This window comes from Galleria mellonella, unplaced genomic scaffold, assembly GCF_026898425.1.
Source record: "Galleria mellonella isolate WM207_F2 unplaced genomic scaffold, CSIRO_AGI_GalMel_v1 utg312, whole genome shotgun sequence".
Classification (NCBI taxonomy): domain Eukaryota; kingdom Metazoa; phylum Arthropoda; class Insecta; order Lepidoptera; family Pyralidae; genus Galleria; species Galleria mellonella.
Window position 1 is genome coordinate 8,931,261 of NW_026442074.1, and position 21,898 is coordinate 8,953,158.

At 33.3% G+C, this 21,898-nt stretch overlaps 1 protein-coding gene across 1 annotated transcript; it reads left to right on the forward strand.

Moving 5' to 3' along the window:
* The first annotated feature begins 8,669 nt into the window (after positions 1–8,669).
* On the forward strand, positions 8,670–20,032 carry LOC113512266 (aldo-keto reductase AKR2E4-like). The gene is made up of 7 exons (XM_052896015.1): positions 8,670–8,879; positions 12,958–13,053; positions 14,975–15,142; positions 15,361–15,477; positions 16,270–16,437; positions 17,230–17,430; positions 18,501–20,032. The coding sequence occupies exons 1-7, from the start codon at positions 8,841–8,843 to the stop codon at positions 18,678–18,680; spliced, it is 969 nt and encodes a 322-aa protein (XP_052751975.1). The 5' UTR covers positions 8,670–8,840; the 3' UTR covers positions 18,681–20,032.
* The last annotated feature ends 1,866 nt before the right edge of the window (positions 20,033–21,898 follow it).

Below are 21,898 nucleotides of genomic sequence, written 5' to 3' on the forward strand. Positions count from 1 at the left end.
TACTTTGAGCCTACTTTTGACTGTACTCTCATTGGACCGACTATATCAGTGTATACAATTCTTAATTTCTCGTTGCAAGGTCCTTCAGTAACCGGAAAGGGTAACATGGACATTTTACCTTTCATACATATATCACAATCATGTAAATTTTGTAACTCCTTAACATTTACATTCACACTACATTTATTTAAAAGTTTACATACATCCTTTCCATTTAGATGTCCTAAACGTTCGTGCCATAGATATAACTCATTTCTCTTACTCATTAAGCACGCACTCTCGAATTCACGTAAGTAATATAAATTCCCTTTGCGGTAACAAGTGAATTTAATTTCTCCGCTACTATTAGTGACATATGCAATATTTCGTTTAAATTTAACATCATAACCCATTTCAGTAATTTTTGCTACAGAAATTAAATTACTTCTTAAGTCAGGTACGTACAGAGTATCATGAAATTCTATTTCATTTACAGAGTTACCATTACACGCCGATAAACAAACGGTGCCCTTACCTTTAATGTCTGTGCTCAAGTTAGTGGCTAACTTTAACTTTTCGGTCGCGTCGGTCAGAAATTGAAATTTGCGCGGATTGTTACAGAGATGAGACGTACACCCACTGTCTAATATCCAATCATCTTTCTGCATTATGTTTACAGCATTACATTCATCTGAACCTGAAACATTGGATAACATTAGACTAGAATTCTTAAAATTATCTTCCGCAAAATTTCCCTTATAACCCTCTTTCTTCTTTTTACATTCCGAAGCCTTATGACCAACTCTATGACATTTATAACATCTAAACTTGAAGTCAGGGTTGGTAATAACTTGTTTTCCATACTTTTTACGATTGCAGTACATTACTCCCTCTGCCAGTACACTCGTCATTTGCCTTCTTGACTCATATTCCTCTAAAATTTTAACTTTAAGGTAGTCTGGTTTCGGTAAATCATCTCTCGATTCTACCGCACACCTGAAGTTTTCAAAACTTGCCGGTAAACTATATAGCAACATTATCGACAGCAGATCCTCGTGTATCGTCACACTCATATCTCCCAGCTTATCTACAGCATCAAAAAATCCATTCAAGTGGTCTTGCAAGTCATCGGCTTCATTCATTTTATGTAATGTGAGTCGTTTTAGTAAGGTTGCCTTTTTTGCTGGACCTTTCGAAGCATATAATGACTCTAATTTCATCCATACTTCGCGTGAAGTTGTGCACCCTTTTACGTGCCGCAGTTCGCTACTGCTCATGGATAAAATTATATCCGAACGTGCTTTTTCATCTTCTGCTTCCCATTTTTCCAATTCTGTTACATCGGTCGGTCTTGGCTTACGACCACTAACATAGGACCAGGCCTCATTCTTTATGAGTAGTGCCTGTGCATGAATCCTCCAACTATCGTAATTCTCACGATTAAGAGGTTCAAATCTTATACTCGAACTCGCCATTGTCTTTTGTAAAAATTACAAACTTACCGAATTATCACTTATTATATATAGTTCTTTACTTTGTCTCACTTATTGTGCAGACCCATAACCATTGTAGAGGGTCACAGTGAAAGATAATATTCTTTAAAACAACAATATATATAATACGTATAGATACGAGTACAAGACAAGACAACCATTTGAATAGAAACAAAAACCGTGTAGAAAAATAATATCAACATATATATGTGGCCAGACTTAAATTTACATTACGGCCACAAAGAAGTTTCAATAATTATTCTATTGCAATTGTATGTTTTTTGTCATTTGAGAAATAGCAACTTGATTTGGAAAGTAATAGGTAGTAGGTAAATAGATACATTTTTGTTTTTATAGGTTATATACGGTAACCTTAATTTGTTTAGGTACTGATAAGAGTCAATTTCCAAACAGATTTTTGTATTGTCGTCTATACTACAAGTATATACTGTATATTGAATTTGCTTTGAAGTGGGGGGGGGGGGGATGGGTTGTTATTAACAATGGCTAGCTTGGTACCATGCAAAAATGCTTCTACCCGCGACTTGTCGGGCCAAATTAAGAAAAAGGCTTAGCTTTTTTAATAGATGATAATTGATTGGGTGATAAATACATCTGGAGTTCAGCATGATGGTTACTAGGGGTAACCACGTGGAGGTCGACCTGACAGGGTATATTGCTAGCAATGGGACTGGTAGTCCGCATTACGAACAATCCTCCCTATCCCAAAGATTAACTTAGGTCTGGGTGTTCTGGATTGTGCCGTCAGTGTTTGTTCTCAGGTTCCTCACAACATAGGATATTATAAATTGAGGATGGGGGGGGGGGGAGACAGGGTTGTTAGTAATACCTGCATGTTCCCTTGGAAACCAGCGTTTTTAATTCTTATTGGATTCATCACGATGGACCAACTGATCTGCTTTCATCCTCACCTATCACCTCTCACTGGTGCCCCGTTAGCGTATACCCGATAGCGCACACGGAATCACTTTACCATTTTCCCTTAAAAAATAACTTGAAGATTGGGCATTTGCTGTGATTGTGTATTATTATAACGTCTTTGCTATTTTTAAACAGAACATTATTTCGAATTTAAAACTTGGCTCTTTTTCAAAATTGAATACTTAACTACCTACTCATTCAGCGACCATAACAAGTTTGAAAAAATTATATATGTATATGAAATATTATAAAACTTTTGGTTTGGTTAGGTGATGCATTTTATTTGCTATAATTGGTCACGTAATAAACTCAATTGGAACCGGGCTACGCTGCATACAACCTACTTTCACTGAATGAGCGAATAGCCCATTCGATACCTAATCGAGAAGTGGATCGTATGAATCGATTAGAAAACAGCTGACCATTTTAGTTTGCGATTTGTCTTTAATTGCACATTTGAATGCAGATCCTTGGGAGCATTCTGTGTAACTCTTATAGGCAAAGATAATATCTTTCTATGCTTTCTAATGATAATCGTGCTACATAATCACACCAAAATTGCTCAGTTTCCAAACTAGGATATCCTGTATTGGAAAATGGACAGATTTTTTTATACAACTTAGAATGGCAAACAAGCTGACGGCCCACCTGATGGAAAGTGGTAACCGTCGCCTATAGACATGAGCAGTACCATGGTCATAACAGAGTATACTGTTTCGCCCATGATACCCCCCATGCGTTGCCGTTCCTGAGGACTCAGATGTTATTCCTCTGTGCCCAATAAATTCACGCCATATCCCACCCTTCAAACCGAAACACAGCCATGCAAACACAACTGCTTCACGGTAGAAACACGAATGGATGAGAGGTATGATGGAGAGGTATCCAACCAATCGACTTTTGTACAAAGTCTCCCTCTGGTAAATGTATGACAATATATGAATAACAATCCATGAAGGGTATTACGTGCATCACAGTCTATTTTGTGACACCCATGATGCTGTTCATGTCTTTTATCATCATCATCATAACAGCTGTTAATTGTCCACTGCTAAACGTAGGCCTCTTCTATAAAGGGAGGTTTTGCCAGTAGATTTCACGCTTTGCAGGCGAGTTGGCAATCGCAGTTAGATCTTGGTGATGTTTTAATAGGGACGCTGCTGCCTATCCCTCGATCATTAAGTTCCCTTAATTGCCTCTTACGATATCCACGAGAAAGGAAAGGGTGGTTCATTCTATGCCAGGACCATACGGTCATGTTCATGTTTTTTGCTTGTTGTCTTATTTGTCATTCTAATTAGCATATTATCTACTAAATTATTCTGTTTTAGAGTTTCTTTGATTTCTAAAAAATCTAAAAGTTAGTTGTCGATAAAATGTAACTGTCCGTAAGTATTATTAATCGAAAATACCTATTCGTAGCGTAAACGGTTACTTGTCTTGTTTGAAAAGCCAATTAACACTTTCGATTTGTAAAATGAAGCGTGATAAAACGACTTATCGAGTCATGAATGATTTGATGTCACGCGATCTCTTACGCATTCTATAAATTTTAATGACTTACAGTTACTTGCTTATAGCTTAGTGTGTTTTATGAAATGAAAATGTAATGGTAACCCCGCCTGCGTGGGGGAGAACGATTGTTAGTAATGGGGACGTTAATACTCATTACTGGGGGGCAAAGAGATTGTTAGTCATAGAGACTGAGAATCCCATTGTTAGCAATATACCCAACCAGGTCGATCTCCTCGCGGTTCTCCATGGAAACTATCATGGTTAATTCCTGATGAATTCATCATGATGGACTAACTGGCCTGTTTTCATTCTCGTGCAGGTGGGGTTACCATACCATTTTCACCTAACAAAAAAATACCCATTACTAGCAATATGGTTAGCTGTTAGAGAATGCCATATGGCATTAAGCTCGCCATTTGTACAAAATTTTATTGTGCAATAAAGAATAAATAAAATAAATATATCTTGTCAGGTTTACGTCCCCGCGGTTCCCCCTGGACACCATCGTGATTAATTAGGGATGATACTCGCTGTGAGGATGAAGACAGGTCAGTAGGCCCATCGTGACGAATTCAACAAGAATTTATTACGATGGTGTCCAGGGGAACTGCGAGGAGGTGGACATGATAGGGAATACTGCTAGCAAATGATTCTGTTTAAATCATTACTAACTACCCCTTTCCCCTCAGAGCTGTGGATGAATACAGTATAGTACCCCACACGTATATTGGTATACATTGGCGGGGAACTAGTAAACTGATGTTAGGTGAGGATGAAGTTAGGCCATATGGCCTGTTGTGTCGATTTCAACAGTGATCAACTACAATGGTTTTTTGAAGGGAGCAGGGACCAAACAGGGTATACACTATAAGTGCTGTTAGACCCCATTACCAGCAATCCCTTTCTCCCCAATATATCTGTACTTAAATCTGATTTATATCCGAATATTGCATGCCGTGTAGTCCCGGCATAGAATGGGCCATCCCTTCCATTCCCGTGGGTATCGTAAGAGGTGACGAAGGGAACATAAAGGTCGAGGGATAGACATCAACGTCCCTCTTAAAACATCGCAAAAGGCTAACTGCCAATCGTCCTGCCAAGCGTGGCAAGTTCTAGCAAAATTCCCTTTTATGAGGCCTATGTTCAGTAATGACTGACATGATGATGATGATACAATCATCATCATCATCATCACATTTGCTGTTATTTGTCCCAAATAAAAAGAAAATTATTTAATTCAAGTGTGATAAGTCGCTGGTTTATGTTACAGCTAGCTGCAAATATAATCTAGAGGTAGTAATTTGTAAACGCCACGGAGCGAATGATTAATATACAGATTATAATGTCTTTAGGGCCATCCATTCTATCAGAGTATACCTACAACATGATAAGCATGTAATGCTACTGAGAACAATAATAAAGACGAGTCACCTGATAGAAACTGGCACAAAATATTGTCGAGGGAGCTAACGGAAATAGTAGGTAATTAAAAAAAAATGCATTTTTATCTTTGCCATTTATATTTTTAATGTAAGCATTATTTGTATATGGTATTTATTCCTTTTTCAAACTGACTTAAAAAAGAAAGAGGTTCTCAATTCGATTGTATATTTATTTTTATGTTTATTATTTCATAATTCCGTTAGTTCTAAACCGATTTGAAAATTATTTTTTTTATCTGAAATATACAGATATACAGATTGGTCTCATAGACATTTTATTCAAATCGCTTTAGTAGTTTAAATTTTAAATCAAAATAACTGGTTTTGACGCAAAACAATTATTTATAGTTACGTTCAGTTCAGTAAATACGAGTAGTTTTACTCAACAATAATTTGCAATAAATTCGACTATTGTTTTTATTTTAAATTATTTTGTTTATTATGGTCGACGTATATATATATATATATATATATATATACATTTGTTTAATTCATCAAAAATTAATCACGATTCTTTCCAGGGGGAACCGCGTGGACGTCGACCTGAGAGGGTATTTTGCTAGCAATGGGGCTATTAGACCTCATAACTAACAATCCCTTTCCACTCGCGCAGGTGATGTTATCATTCCATTGTTATTCATTATATAAAAACCCAAATAATGTCTCGGTATCACTCTAGTTTTGATGAATGACAGATTAAGTATATGTATTATTGTAAAATTTCATAAAACATCTGATATGGGAATATCAATTTTTTTCCGCCTTAAAAAAAAATAGTTTTTTTTTTGTATTTTTTTGTTTGTTACTTCATAATTTTGTTCTTTATAAAACGATTTGAAAAATTCTTTTTTTTATTTAAAAAGATATATATTTAATTCAGTCCTATAAAAAAATTATCAAAATCGGTTTAAATGTTTAATTATTGAAATAAAGTAACTAATTTTGTCGTGATTACAAGATTTATTTTTTGTGAAAAACAATCCTAAATTGTTACAATGGTGTCATGATTAGATCACGCCCCTCGCTCCTCATGTGGTTCACGACCTTGAAACAACACATATCCGGTTTTTTTTTACATACAATGGAAACGTGCACGACATTTACTTAATAGAAAGTGTGCCGTTAACAATATTCGTCTTGAGTTTGTAAATTTACAAATTTTCTTATTTCGCACTTGCATAGCTGTCTGTTCGTCTGGTGATATGCATGTACATGTTTGTATACATAAAATGTAATGTCAACCTTAGGAAAGGGTTATAATACTCCAATGTGGTATTTTTTTTTAATAGGTGAAAATGGATTGGTAACCCCTCCCGCGCTATCGGTATACACTGACGAGGCACTTGTGTAAGATGACAGGTAAAAATGAATGCAGGTTAGTTGGCCCACCATGATGAATTCGACAAGAATTAAACATGATGGTTTCCAGGGGGAACCGCTTGGAGGTCAACCGGAGAGGGAATATTGCTAGTAACGGGGCTATTAGACCCCATTACTAACAATCCCTTTCCCCCCTCCAATGTGGTATTAGTAATAATTGATAAACGTATATACTAAAATTTACATAAATTTATTCATTCATTCATACAATATACAAGAAATAATTATATATATATATATAATTATATATATATATATATATATATATATATATATATATATATATATATATATATATATATATATATATTTGTAATTACATCAATATTGGCGCAAATTTCCATGGCTGTATATTTTTATTCCATTACATTTAATTACAAATTTTTTAAATACATATTTAGGCTATTCAAATAACTTAATCCCAACGATAGGTATTACACACAATTGGATAATCGAATTCAAGGTCAAAAACTGGTACTTAGAATCTAGATTAATGACTTGCAACTATAAAAAAATGATATGGGTCTTTAAAGTAACTAGTAAATTGTAAACTTATTTATTCCACACACGAAATAAAATGTAGTGCATCATTCGAATACTAAACTTGTCAATGAAAACTACAATAAATTTAAACAAGAATGTCAACATTTTCAATGTCAAACGCATTCTGAGATAAATGATTATTTTTTTACCCCAAATGTAGCAAACAAGTACACAGCCCATTATTTACGGTTACCATAGCTTAAGGACGCTTGCAACACAAGGCATGTCACGTGCGTGTAAGCGACCGTGAAGGAAACTTAATACGCCCATATTGAAGAACCCCGTACTATCTGATTATCTCTTTTTTGGTTTAACACTTTCCTCCCTTGACAGGTGATAATCCAATTTGTTGATAGAGAGGGAAGAAAGGATTATTAGGAATGGGGACTAGTAGCTCGACCTCCGTAGGTCGACCTCCATGCGGTTCTCCTGAAAACCATCGTGGTAGTATTTGTTGAATTTGTCATGATGGGCTAACTGACCTGCCTTTTTATCTTCGCCTATCATTTCTCACTGGTGTCCCGCCGGTGTATACCGATAGCGCGGGTGGGGTTACCATTCCATTATCACCCATTAAAAAACAGTTAAAACGTTTCGTTACTGAGTAAAACGTCTATGTATTTATCATTTCATCTTCACCTATTAAAAATATTGATCGATAGAAACGTTATCGCTGGGGGAGAAGGGATTGTTAGTAATGGAGACTAAGGGCCCTATTGCTAGCAGTATATCCAACCAGGTCGACCTCCCCGTGGCCCCCTGGAGACCATCGTGCTGAATTCCAAGTGTATTCATCACGTTCGGCTAACTGACCTTTTTTTTTAACTTCTGGAAAATACTTTATGCAGATCCATACACCCTGTGGGAGGTGAATGGGTACTGTGGGAATCCCCCCGTAAGGTGGGGGTGTACCCACCTAAAACCAGACGATATGCCCTCGAGGTGCCATATGTCGGAGACATGGGTTCGCTTTCGCACTCACCACATCTCCGACGGCAGCGACCCGCCCCCTGATGGTAAGGGCAGGTCTCCTCTCTCAATATAGGGTGGATGGCGTGCTCACCCTACCACTCAAGGGAATGCGCCGGTATATTAGCACATTCCCCAGGTTAGGTTAACTGACCTGCTTTTTTTTTCATTCGCATCTATCATCCCTCACTGGTGCCCCGCCAGCGTATACCGTTAGCGCAGGCGGGGTTACCATTTCATTATCATCCTTATTATAATTATTACGTTGTTCAAACAATAAATTCAGACTGTGAATGGTTCATTATATCATGTCATCATCAGCTAATGTAGGGTAACACAATTATGTTTTTATAAAAAGTACCTACTTATTTTAACATTCTCATACAATTATCACACATTAAATAGTGCGTGATGGTGTCAGTTAATCTATTACAGCTCTATACAAGGGTCAGTGAAGTATCTAAACCGGCTGCTGTGCTTACATACAAGTTTATTATTAAACATATAGTTATATTTGGTTGGACATTGCTGCAATCGGAGTACTGATCAGTATTGAAGTGATATCTGGAGAGACAACATGTTACTTGTTCAAGCAATATTGTTATTCGGGGTTAATGTAAGTACAATTACGTTACAATAGTCTGATGAAGAGATTATACCATACTAGTACGTTAAAAGTAAAAAAAAAAACAAAAGTAAAACAGAAATAAATACTGATGATTTTATAATTTAACTCTTTGGATGTATTCTACCGGTAAAACTAAATATTTTTACTAAAGAATAATTAAAATTGCGTTGCAAAAAAAAATTCATCTTCAATTCTTACAAAACTTGTTATTTTAATTCGAAAATGAAACTATTGAGCAGATTTTTATAAAATTTCTATTACACCAATTTGTAAGTAAATACAAATAAAAGAAAAAATGAATTTTTCAAATCGTTTTACAACTGACGGAGTTATGAGGTAACAAATATAAGAAAAAAAAATACAATTGAATTGTAAACCTACCTTCCTTTGAAGTCGGTTGAAAATGAACAAAAAAAAATTTGATAGCTGAACACTCTGTGTTAGTTAGTATGGGAGTCTGATTTTTTTGTCTTTATTCACTTCTTATATTTCCTCAGAGGGTACTGAGGATTTCTATTTAAGCTTATATGTGGTAATAACGTACCCATTTGGATAAAGAAAATGCATTATGTTACTATGTAGTAAGATAATGAATCTCGTAAAAAAGTTTTTTTTTAATAACTGTTAGTTACCTGTAACAAAAGCCCGATTTTCATTGTTCTAAAAAAATATTAAACGCCATGGTATCACAGTAAACACACAATAAACTGATGTGCATAGCATGATAATGTTGTGGGCGTGCATAGAAATTTGAATACATGTATTTAATTTAAGAGTTTCCTTTTGTCGAGGTAACTTAGGGTTTCCAAATGCGATTTCGACTTTTATCCTAACAACTAATATTTTTTCACCAAATCGGTTTCTAAGACTTTTACCCAATCACATATTTGTATCGATTTTTACTATGTTTTGCTATGTGGTACAAAATGAAGGATGCAAAAAAGCCATAACTTCTGTTTCTACATTTAACTTATTCTCTCCTTCTCTTAACTTGTTCTCTGTTTTTCTATCTTCATTCATATATTTTATTGCAAATACTATAACTATCTAAAAAATTATCAAAATTCTCCAAGCCCATTTTATTTTTCTCCAAGTATTTAATTTTTTCAAAATTACGCAAATAGCAATTTTTTACCCAAAACTGTTAAAAAATAATTTGTCAACGCTAGGACAAGTATTATATTTCGTGCATTCTTCTCGTTCTGGCTCTGTCCCTGGACATATTATCGACCTTCATGTACGACATGACACCTGGCATTTCCTTTATTTGTCCCATATAGATAATCTTTGATCTTTCATATCTTTATTTGCATTCTATATTCTCTTCTTAGATATTTTTTATGAAGCTATTATGTCGTATAAGGTATATAATATATCGTGATTAAAATCGTTTGATATCGTTCCGTTATCTTACCGTGAATTATTTATATAACTTATTTTTTACTATTCTTATATATATACTCATATAGTTATGTATTTATCTACTTATAAGACATACATATATCTAGTTAACATAGTTAATTATAAATAAAAATTAAATATTGAGGGTATGTAAGGTATTTAATAATTTAGTATTACCCGTTTATTTTTGGCTTTGCAGTGCGTGCTTTGTTAGAGCATTGACAGTATCTAAAAATAGGGGTTTTCTTTCGCATCCATTTTACCATTAATACCTCCTAACTCATATTTTTGTTGTGTGGTCCCGGCATAGAATAGGTCACCCCTTCCTTTCCCGTAGGTGTCGTAAGAGCCGACTAAGGGAGAGAAGGGATGAGGGTCCCTTTTAAAACATTTCTAGAGCCTAACTGCGGTTGTTAATCCGCCTGCTAAGTGTGGCAATTACTGGCAAAACCCCCCAAAGGGGAGGTTCAGCAGTGGACAGTTAAAGGCTGATATGATGAATTCACTTTTATAAAATAGTTGTAGACATTTTTTCTAATTTGTATACTCCCTTTGCTACAATATTTTATTTAATAGTTATAATACATAAATTAGTGATTTTACATCAATATGTTGATAATTGATATTAAAATTAATTAATTAATTTTTTACATTTATAATATTTGGAATAAAATAAAATTTAGTAGCTCGTGTAAAATTTAGTCCATGTTAGGAATTTTTGATGGTTAACCAATCGAAAAACGCTTATGTTTTTAGGAAGTACATTTATGTGGAATAATGAAGCTAAAGGACTTTCAAAGACATTAACTATAGCTTTATTTACGTCATGTTATTTACATTATGTTATAGTTATATTGAACTAGTCAATAATGTAGTAGGTATCTACAGTTCAATGCTCTCCAATTAAAAGAAAAGGTAATCTTATCAATGAATAGGTCACTAGTTCTGCTGTTTTGTCGTATATTTTATCAAAGAATTGCATTTTAATAAAATTGCAATAAAAAAAATCTTATTGTTGGCATTGAAAAGTGAAAGTGTTCGCTTGCAGACAAGTTTGTGTGTAATTGACAGTTACTTTTAAACTTTCGCGTTTAGTACACATTATGGTATGGCGGGTTTTAACACGAATTATTTAAGGTTAAATAAAGTATTTACCTCGCTCGGTATGTTGACTAGGTTGCATAAAGTTTTCTCGTGAATCGTGACTGTAGTTATTCAAGCTAGTAAAATCCATAGTACATATGTGTAATACGTACTTATGAGTACTTCATGTCAAATTTTGTACCTCTGTCCCATTCGTACCAGAGGGAGACTGTACAAAAGTCGATTGCTTGGGTACCTCTGTCCCATTCGTGTTTCAACCGTGAAGCAATTGTGTTTGCATGGCTGTGTTTCGGTTTGAAGGGTGGGATATGGCGTGAATTTACTGGGTACAGAGGAATAACACTTGAGTCCTCAGGAATGGCAACGCATGATCATGGGCGAGATAAAATGTATTACTGCTCATGTCTATAGGCGACGGTTACCACTTTCCATCAGGTGGACCGTCAGCTTGTTTGCCATTCTAAGTTGTTTTAAAAAAATATACTCAAATCTGCATTTAAAGCTGATCACAATGAAATATTACTGTGGTCAAGATCCCAGAATCTGATTTGAGATTAAAAAAAAACTTGTTTTATTCGAACCATGCGAATACGAGCTATTTCATTAAACCTTCTCCGTTTTACTACACAAATAATTTAAACTAGCTAGCTATTAAACATTGTTCAGTTGGTGTAATAATATTTATTTTTAGTTTTATGTGTTAAAATTTATAGATAATTGAAATAAAATTGATTACTTTGAACGCCTTTTGTTTTTAATACAACAGTCTTTCTATTTAGTTAAACAGATGTTAGTAATATAAGTTATTTGTTTTTTTTTTATATTAAGAGTTCCAAATATATTTAACACTTGTCAATTGCAAGTTTAACCTTTTTATGGTGCGATTGTTCGAGTTCAACAGGTATTCTGATTTTTATGAATAAGAAGGTATGTCTCAATATGTCACAGAAGTGATCAAAAAACGAGAAGGTCATTAAAAGATCTAGATTCATAAAATCTGCTTTATATATATATATATATATATATATATATATATATATATATATATATATATATATATATATATATATATCTTTATTGCACTTGTAAGTTACATATAAAATAATCTATTTATAAATGTTGTGAGCAAGGGTGGACTTATCATCTCTGACAGAGATCTCTTCCAGTCAACCCAGTACAGTAAGAAAGCATTTCGTTAGCGGGCAGCTGAAGTGCTACAACTATTAATACATAAACAAATATACAGTTAAATAAAATATTAAAATATATAATAAAATATTACATAAATACATACACTATAAATACATACAATACCTACCTACTTATATAATATATGTTAAAAAAAATTAATATACTACTTACATTAGAAATTTCATTTAATGATTTTAAGATTTGAGAGTTCAATTAGAAAAATACAAAAAAAAAAAATATTACTCAAGGAAAAGAAAATGTGATTTCAACCTCTTCTTGAAAGAGGTAACAGAGGGACTCTCTTGTATGTGGGAAGGGAGTTTGTTCCATAACTGGACTTTTATATAGTATTTATATAATTATGTTGCAGCTCGCCGTGGCCAGTGTAGCTCCGTCTATGGACCTGAATGATGGGAACAAGATTCCTTTAGTGGCTTTAGGAACGGGGAGAGGAACTTCAGGTTCGGTAAGTATCATAAATGTGAAAGTCTGTAAAGATTAATGAATGGATGGATGTTTGTTATTCTTTCACACAATAACTACTGAACGATTTTAAATAAAATTTGGTATGCGGGTAGTTTATTAACCTAACTTAGTACATATATTACTGTATATACTGATTCTTGAGAGTAAATCCACGGGGCACGACTAGAAATTTATACGTACTTATTTTGATAATAAAAAAAAGAATATTAGCTTACCAGTATATATACTTTACCTTTTGTAGGGTTACTTACTTAGTATTTATCTGCGACTTCACATGCCCAGAATATGTAATTTTACTGGAATAAAATGTCCTTTACCATCCCAAATACTATGTGTATTCCAAATTTCATGATAATTGATAGGGAATAGGTAATAAACAAACTCACTTCAACATTTATAATATACTGATATTAGTAAGGGTACTAAGGACTAACAAAGGTAACGTGTGTTATTAGAAATGACAAATTATGAACATAAAATAATTAAATAAACAATTAACTATTATTAAAAAGATTTATTAAATTACAAGGTCGCCGTATATAGATAGTTAATTTGTTAGTGTTCTTTAAAGATTCAGTTTTTATTTATATCTAATTATTATTTATTTATTTAACTCTTTATTGCACCAGAAACTTAAAAATATACTGTAAAAATAAAACAATTCAAGTAAAATACAGTAGTTTAAATTATAGATTAAAATATATACATAAAGGTACAAAAGACGGTCTTATCGCTAGGTTTTATAGCCATCAAACTTACCTAGATTAAATTACTAACTAGATCTGTTTCTTTGTTTTATTTTTTAAAGTATTCACTTTTTTAGTTACATATTATAACGTACTTTGAAAATAAATTATATAACATTCATTTTAGGTCAATGTTTCCATTGTCAATTTGAATAATGGAGTTTTTGATGTATCCTTGAATAGCAACCGTGATTCCTGTAGTTAAGAAGCCATGGATGTTATTATAATTGTACTTACCTATGTTATATAATCTACCTACTAAATATTATTGATGTCTTGCTTTTATTTTACAAATGCATTTATTTATTCTTAGGAAAGCCAGGGCAAATAGATACAGTTTTAGGATCACAAAATAAGCCACTAATAGGTTTTCACAAGTAGCAACAATATAAATACAAGGCACTGTACACAAAGCTACAAAAATAGGAGTTAACAAAAAAAATTAACAAACAAGAGGAATGAAAACAAAATAATAATAATAATAATGATAAGTAAAATACAAATTAAAGATTAAATGTAAATATTTGATTAAAATATGGCTTTCTTATCCATACAATAGTAATTCAAACTGACTATGAATAAAAAAATTGCTTACTCAGTTGGTTTCTTACTAATATTATATTTTATATGTGAATTTAAATTAATAGTTTTTAAAACTGTGTTAGTACTCATTAGAATTGTAAAAAAAGATTAGACAAGCAAACAGGATCAATATATGTAGTAGAAAGAATAATAAAATAAACAAAAACAAACAAATTAATACATAAACGAATACATACATAAATATATAAATACATAAACAAATATTACATGTATATTAAATGGTGTTATCTAGTTTCGAGTTTGTACATATCATCGTCATCAAATAGGCCATTAACTGTCTACTGCTGAACATGGCCTCTCCCATAAAGGGGATTTTTGCCAGTAGTTGCCACGCTTGGTAGGCAAGTTGGGCATTACAGTTAGGCTTTCGTGATGTTTTCAGAGGGATACTTCTGCCCATCCCTCGACTATTAAGTTCCCTTAGTCGTCTCTTACGACACCCATGGGTAACAAAAGGGTGGCTCAGTCTATTTTGGGACCATACCGCAAAGAGTTTATAAAAATACATTGATGTATTTAGGAATACCTTGTAAAATACGTATTATATTACAGATACCCATAGACGAGGTTCGAGATGCAGTGCTCTGGGCAATTGAAGCAGACTACCGCCACATCGATACTGCCGTGTTGTACCAGGACGAGACGCAAGTCGGACAGGGCGTGGCGGACGCGATTGCCAAAGGTCTCGTTACCAGAGAACAAATGTATATAACCACCAAAGTGAGTTCGTTTGTCAGTACATTTTTTTTATTATTATTTTAGCCATTAACTGTCCGTTGCTGAACATAAGCGTTCACCATAAGGGAATTTTTGCCTTTAGTGATATTTAAAGAGGGATACTGCTGTCTAACCCTCGATCATTAAGTCTCTTAGTCACATCTTACGATATCCAGAACCAAGTATATTTAAATTTTAAAATAATATTTTTTATTTTTCAGCTACCCTGTGAGAGACATGCTCGTGAACAAGTGGTGCCCACTCTTAGAGAATCGTTGACCAGACTCGGCATGGACTATGTCGACTTGTTTCTTATACACTTCCCTGTGGCTACGAAGGTATGTTTTTTATATCACGAAGGTGGCAAACAAGTGAACAGCCCATATTATGGTATACAGTCACTGTAGTCTATGGACGTTTGCAACACTAGGGGTGTCACATGCACGTTGCCAAATTTGAAGAAAGCTTAATACACCTTTTTTGAATAAAGCCATATCTTAGACTCTAGTGATAACTTCTACAGGGAGCTCTTTTTGTAGCCTGAGTGTTCGCGGGAGTAAACTTCTCTGAAACCACACTGTACACGATTATTTAGGTTTTAGCGTGTCAGGATAATGTCCCTGCCGATGGCGAACGGTGTGATGGTAAAAGGTGGCTGTGTATGTATTTATAAATTTATTAGACTAAGGAATTTACAAAAGGTTATGAATTCATCTTTATATTTTGTAACAATGTTACATGGAACTCTGTCCCTTTGGAAACTGTCGTGATTGATTTAATGTTGAATTCGTTACGATTGGTCAAATGATCTTCTTCGTCCTTACCTATTATTCCTCACTGGTGCTCCGCTAGTGTACAAGTATATCGATAGCGGAGGCGGGGTTACCATTTCTATATCATCCATTAAAATATCTCTGCTTATTCTGAAACTAAACTAAATATAAAATTTAAGTTAAGCAATTCATAAATACATGTATCCGTATTCTAAATTTAAATATATTAAATAAGATATGTTTACGGAACATCTCGTAATTTATAGATGTATATTTTATTACGATCAAAATATTCTGAAAAATATTTACTTTTTTTAAGAATTTAGAAACAATTTAAGGTATCTACAATTTTTCCAGGATGACGGATCTCCCGATGATATCGACTATTTAGAAACCTGGAGAGGTATGGAAGATGCGAAGGAATTAGGCCTTGTCAAATCTATTGGAGTTTCAAACTTCAATGTCTCGCAGATAGATAGACTTTTAGCCAAAGGCAAGGTTAAACCGGCTGTGAATCAGATCGAGGTAAAATATTCAATACAATCTCTATTCAATGTACGAGTAGCTAATATATTTGTAATTAGTTTTTTAAAATATTAACTTATAATATTAATACGCTGGTATGATAGAATATCCACAATAAATAAAATTAAAAACGAGTATATTCGTGTTACCTTTAAGGCTACTAGTGTACTCGTACTAGAAAAATAGATAAAACCGCCTGCGCTGCTACGGATATGGATGAGACGGGATGATGACCATGTGATAAGGGTGATAGCAATGGGAGAAGGAAAGATGTGTTGTGGTCGACTACGAATGACCTGGTTGCAAACTATAAAAAAACATATTAAATGTACAAACGCGAGTGAACAGACAACCCATAACCGTACGGTGTGGCGCAGGACTACTTGTAGGACAGGCTCTAAATAAACTGGGATAATAGCCAGAACAAAGAAGAATAAGTGCTGTACAATTAAACTTATCGCTTGGTTCTCAAAACTAGGATAACCGAGTTATGAGGAGCCAGGCAATTAACATCTGGAATACAACCCAAGAGTTGACCTAATTTGAAAAAGTATATTTCGTTTTGATGTTTTAATATTTTTGATAGATTCTCTAAATATTTTAAATACATTATCGGGACTTAACTGTATATGTACTTTGACATGTCCAACTAAATCTGGAATGGGTAGGGCCCACCCGGCCCCTAGACCTCAGGCGGAACTCAACCCTTATTCATTCTTTCATGCATTCTGTCATTCATTCTTTTATTCAACCATTCATTTTCTAATATTTTTTTTACAATTAATACTTTAGGTACACCCAGCGTACACAAATGAAGAGTTAGTGGCTCACTGTCAAAATAAAGGCATTGCTGTAATGGCGTACAGTCCTTTCGGTTTCTTGGTGCCCAGAAACCGTACTTATGTGACACCACCTCTGATCGATGATCCCACGTTGGTGAAGTTAGCTGAGAAGTACGGCAAGACCACTGGGCAAGTCGTGTTGAGATATTTGGTGAGTTTTATGATTTTTATAGTAAGGAGTTATGTCTGTCGATTTTTCGCGGTAGGAGTCGAACGCAGTATAGTGCAACGTCCTGCAAGATGGTGTGACGATCTCAAATGCATTGTGGGCAATCAGTGGATGCAGATGGTTCAAGACCGTTCCTTATGGCAGTCTATGGGGGAGACCTATATTTCACAGATAACGGCTGATATAATGATGATGAATGGTAGAAATAGGTGTCCGTCGAAGAACAAAGGTGGATGATATAGCCGAAATGATCAGCTATCGATGGGAGATAAAAGACTCTCAGGTGCAGACATTTTATAGGAAAACGCAGTAAGGCAACCCTCCATCGGACGGCTTGATGATGTCAAACGTATTAAGCAGAGAGATGCAGGTGGATCGATTTTTTTTATTATTAGATCGAGAGATTAGTTAACTACATCACAGATAGTGGAATATGGCAATAGAATTGTTGAGTATGGAAGCGTAACACCGTGCTTCTTAGAAAAGGCAGTATATATTTTTTTTAATGGATGATAATGGAATGGTAATCCCACCGCGCTATCGGTATACAATATTTGATGTAAGGATATACAATATATATATATATATATATATATATATATATATATATATATATATATATATATATATATATATATATATATATATAGCCCATCGTGACGAATTCAACAAGAATTGTTCACGATGGTTTCCAGGGGGAACCACTGTGGAGGTCGACCTGACAGGATATATTACTAGTAATGGGGCTATTTGACCTCATTACTAACAATCCCTTTCCCCACAGGCAGTATATTAATGGTAGCAAATGAGTCACAAACTACTTTCCAACAGACGACACATCGTCAGTTTGTGACTAAAAGAACTGTATTACTTATTTTTATTTAAAATATTTGATGTAAACGTAAAATACAATATATACCTATATCTAATTGGAGGAGAAATAAATAGTTTATGCTTTCTAAAAAAAAAAAAAGAAAAAAATATGGAACACGTGTACCATTTTTTTTTGTGTTGTGAGATAGATTTAAAATATATTACAATTTCTATTTCAGATTGACAGAGACATGATCATAGTTCCCAAATCTGCCAATAAGGAACGATTAGCACAGAACATCGATTTGTTCGATTTTAAATTAACTGCAGACGAAGTTGCCACCATTAATAAGTTCAATCAAAATAGCAGTGTGTTTGATTTTTCAGGTTGGAAAAATTACCCTTACTATCCTTTTTAATAAGTTTCTATTTTCGTATATATAAATTAAACAAATTAAAAATTATTAAAACTGGCAATTTTAGAATCCACAGATACAGGTTTTATAAGATGTCGTAACTGTATATTATAATTGGATGTAAATTTTTGGCGCCAAATTTCACTGCACAGAGCTTGGTTGACTTTAATACTTTTGTGTTGTAATTTTGAATCGTAATTAACTAATTTTAGAGTTCCTAAATAAAATACATAACAAAAATTATTTAGTGATATTCAAAGTTAGGTATTAAATTTGCTTTGATGTTAAATAAGTTATAAATGCATGCTTATTTTAAATACCATACAAATTGAGTATCAAATTGATCTATCTGACTTCATCTATATCTGTATTAGAATCATACAAATATTTATTAATATGGTTATAATTGACAACTATAATGCGTTTGAATGTATCTTGACTAATTCGTATTTTTGTATCGAACTTTAGAAATGTACTGTAGGATTTTTAAACAGTGATTTAAATAAATAAGTTTAAACATTCTACAGTAATAATAACTGCCAATTAAGTAATGTGTTTATTTTTACCTATCATTTATTGTATAATTAAGTGAATTTAATTTTTGTACTGATTATTTTATATCTTGTAAATGGACTATAGACAGAGTGTTGTTTGATACGAAAATTTATTTTTAACCAAAAAGAATATCGCCATTTTTAAATTTTGTAAGTAGTAACTATAATATTTTGACACAGATTATATAATATACTAATATTTTTACTGACACACACACATTGACAAATCTCGTAAGTTTATGCGTGGTTTCGGATACGAGTACTAATTCAATTACACAGGAATAAAACTTTTGAGGACGTGTTTCTAGATAGGTATCGGGTAGAGGTATGGAGAACCTTCTTTGTGTTTTAAAAAATGTAAATTACGGTGGCGTTAAAGTAGAAATAGGATAAATTATAAAGAAAGCACTAAAAATACAAACAAACATTTCATGTCTTGTATACTGCAATTTAATTAACCACTTTAGTCATCAAAATTTAAATTTTTTTAACTCGGCACACTTCACTCCATTGCTAACTTCAATTTATATTCTAATGCTACTCTAGCGCCATTCTGGAGGGATTTGGAACTATTATTTACAGCTGCACACCTTTGCTCTGTTCCTCCTTATGAGATAGTTCTCTTTACCCTCCTATACCTATTTAGATACAATATTATTAATCTAAGGTATACATTAAGGACCGCACTCTTTCTATGATCTAAAGATTTTTTTTTAAATAAATAATTTCGAATTTCAGACTAATGAGTAGCAGCTGTAATACAGGTTTGTTACAAATTTTATAATAAAAAAATAAAATAAATTCAGCCTTTTATTATCCACTACTCCAGCTTTACCCGCATAATTTCAGCCATTAACTGACCACTGCTGAGTATAAGTCTTTCCCAGAAGGGGGACTTTGCCAGTAGTTGCCACGCTTGGTAGGCAGGTTGGCAACCACAGTTAGGCTTTTAGAGACGTTTTAAGAGAGACACTGCTGCTCATCTCTTTACCATTACGTTCCCTTAGTTACTTTTTACAATACCCACGGGAAAGGAAAGGGTGGCCTTTTCTAAGCCGGGACCACACGGAACCTTTAGTTTTTAGAACGGGATCTTGACCTGCATAAATTAGGGTAACAAACACCCTAAGATTCCGTCTGTTTATATAACAAATTTTATTTCGTTCACTCGTTTGTTTACGATTACTACGAGTATTTTTAGCGTCTGTAGTCGAGTAACAAAAATTCAGATATTTTTAACCGACTTTCATTTCACGTAATAAAATAGAATATTTAATTTGAAAAGATGATTAATAATTAACAATATGATACTTATTTTTGTAAATTATTTATTAACTTTTAGACTTTTGCGTTACATAGTTTATTACTATCATTATCATGTCTGTCATTATCGGTCTACTGTTGAACATAGGCCCTATAGCTGCCATAAAGAACAGCCAAGATCCATCTACTGTCACCCTGCAACGCATTTGTGGTCGTCACTTCACCTAGTGTGGGTGCGCCCTACACTGCATTTGCTCGTACAGTAATGGTTTATAAGACACAGGATTTATTAACGGTCAACACGTCGAGATAACTCAAGTAATTTATAATAGTTAACCTAAATGGTGGCGTTAATTCCTGTCTCTTGTAAATTTATTTATTAAATATTTAATGAAATTTGTTTAACATTTATTTTTTTAACACTTACTTAACACTTTCCATAAACATCTCCTTTGTTTATGGAAAATGTTAAATAAAAAAAAAAGTATACTTTTTTAACCTATTTAATGTCGATTAAAGGAAAACAAGATATAAATTATTAAAAAATATATTAGTAAAATAAGTAGGTACATAATGTTATGGACGTGTTACGCTCACCGCCGTATCAATAATTTACTATTTTTCAATGAGAACGGACCCTGACATTCATGTTAAGAAGATTTATGAACTCATCTTACATATTGCTTATGTTTCTGGTTTATGTAATGTTCATCAATGATGTTAGCAAACCAGTTTCGATCAACTGGACAGGTCGTATTTATACTTAACGATTTACGACTCGAATATGATTCCGATTTTTCAATTGATTTTAGAATATTACTTTTAATAAAGATAATAAATGTGCAATTGTTTAATAATTTTACCTTTAGTAATTAAGAAAGAAAGCATGAAATAATAACAAAAAGTTACGATAAATATGCGATGCTTTCCAAATACTTACTATTTGAAATAGTAAGTATTTGGAAAGCATTCGAATTTTATATATTGAGTAGATACTTGTAAATACTCGAGTAGCTCAGTATCCAGTAGTTATTTAAGTCAGTACTCGGCTTTGTATCACTAATATATAATTTTATTTCGAGTTTTCTTTTTTTAGCATTTGTACATTGTATTTTTATCCTAATTGTCCCATATAACATAGGGATAAAAAGGAGGGGTGACACATTGTAATCATTTATGCTCTACATCACAAGGAAGTACTATCGTTCATTATCATTATATTTAGTACTATATTTTTTTTCTGTTTTCATTCGACTACTAGCTTTCAATCGTGACTTTGTTTACGTGATCGGAATATGTACTCTGACCGGAATAAAAAGGAGCGTATTTTCTTCATTATCCTATACAATACGTATATAACAAATTTCATAATGATTGATTAGGCAATTAGAAGAGGCAATAAAT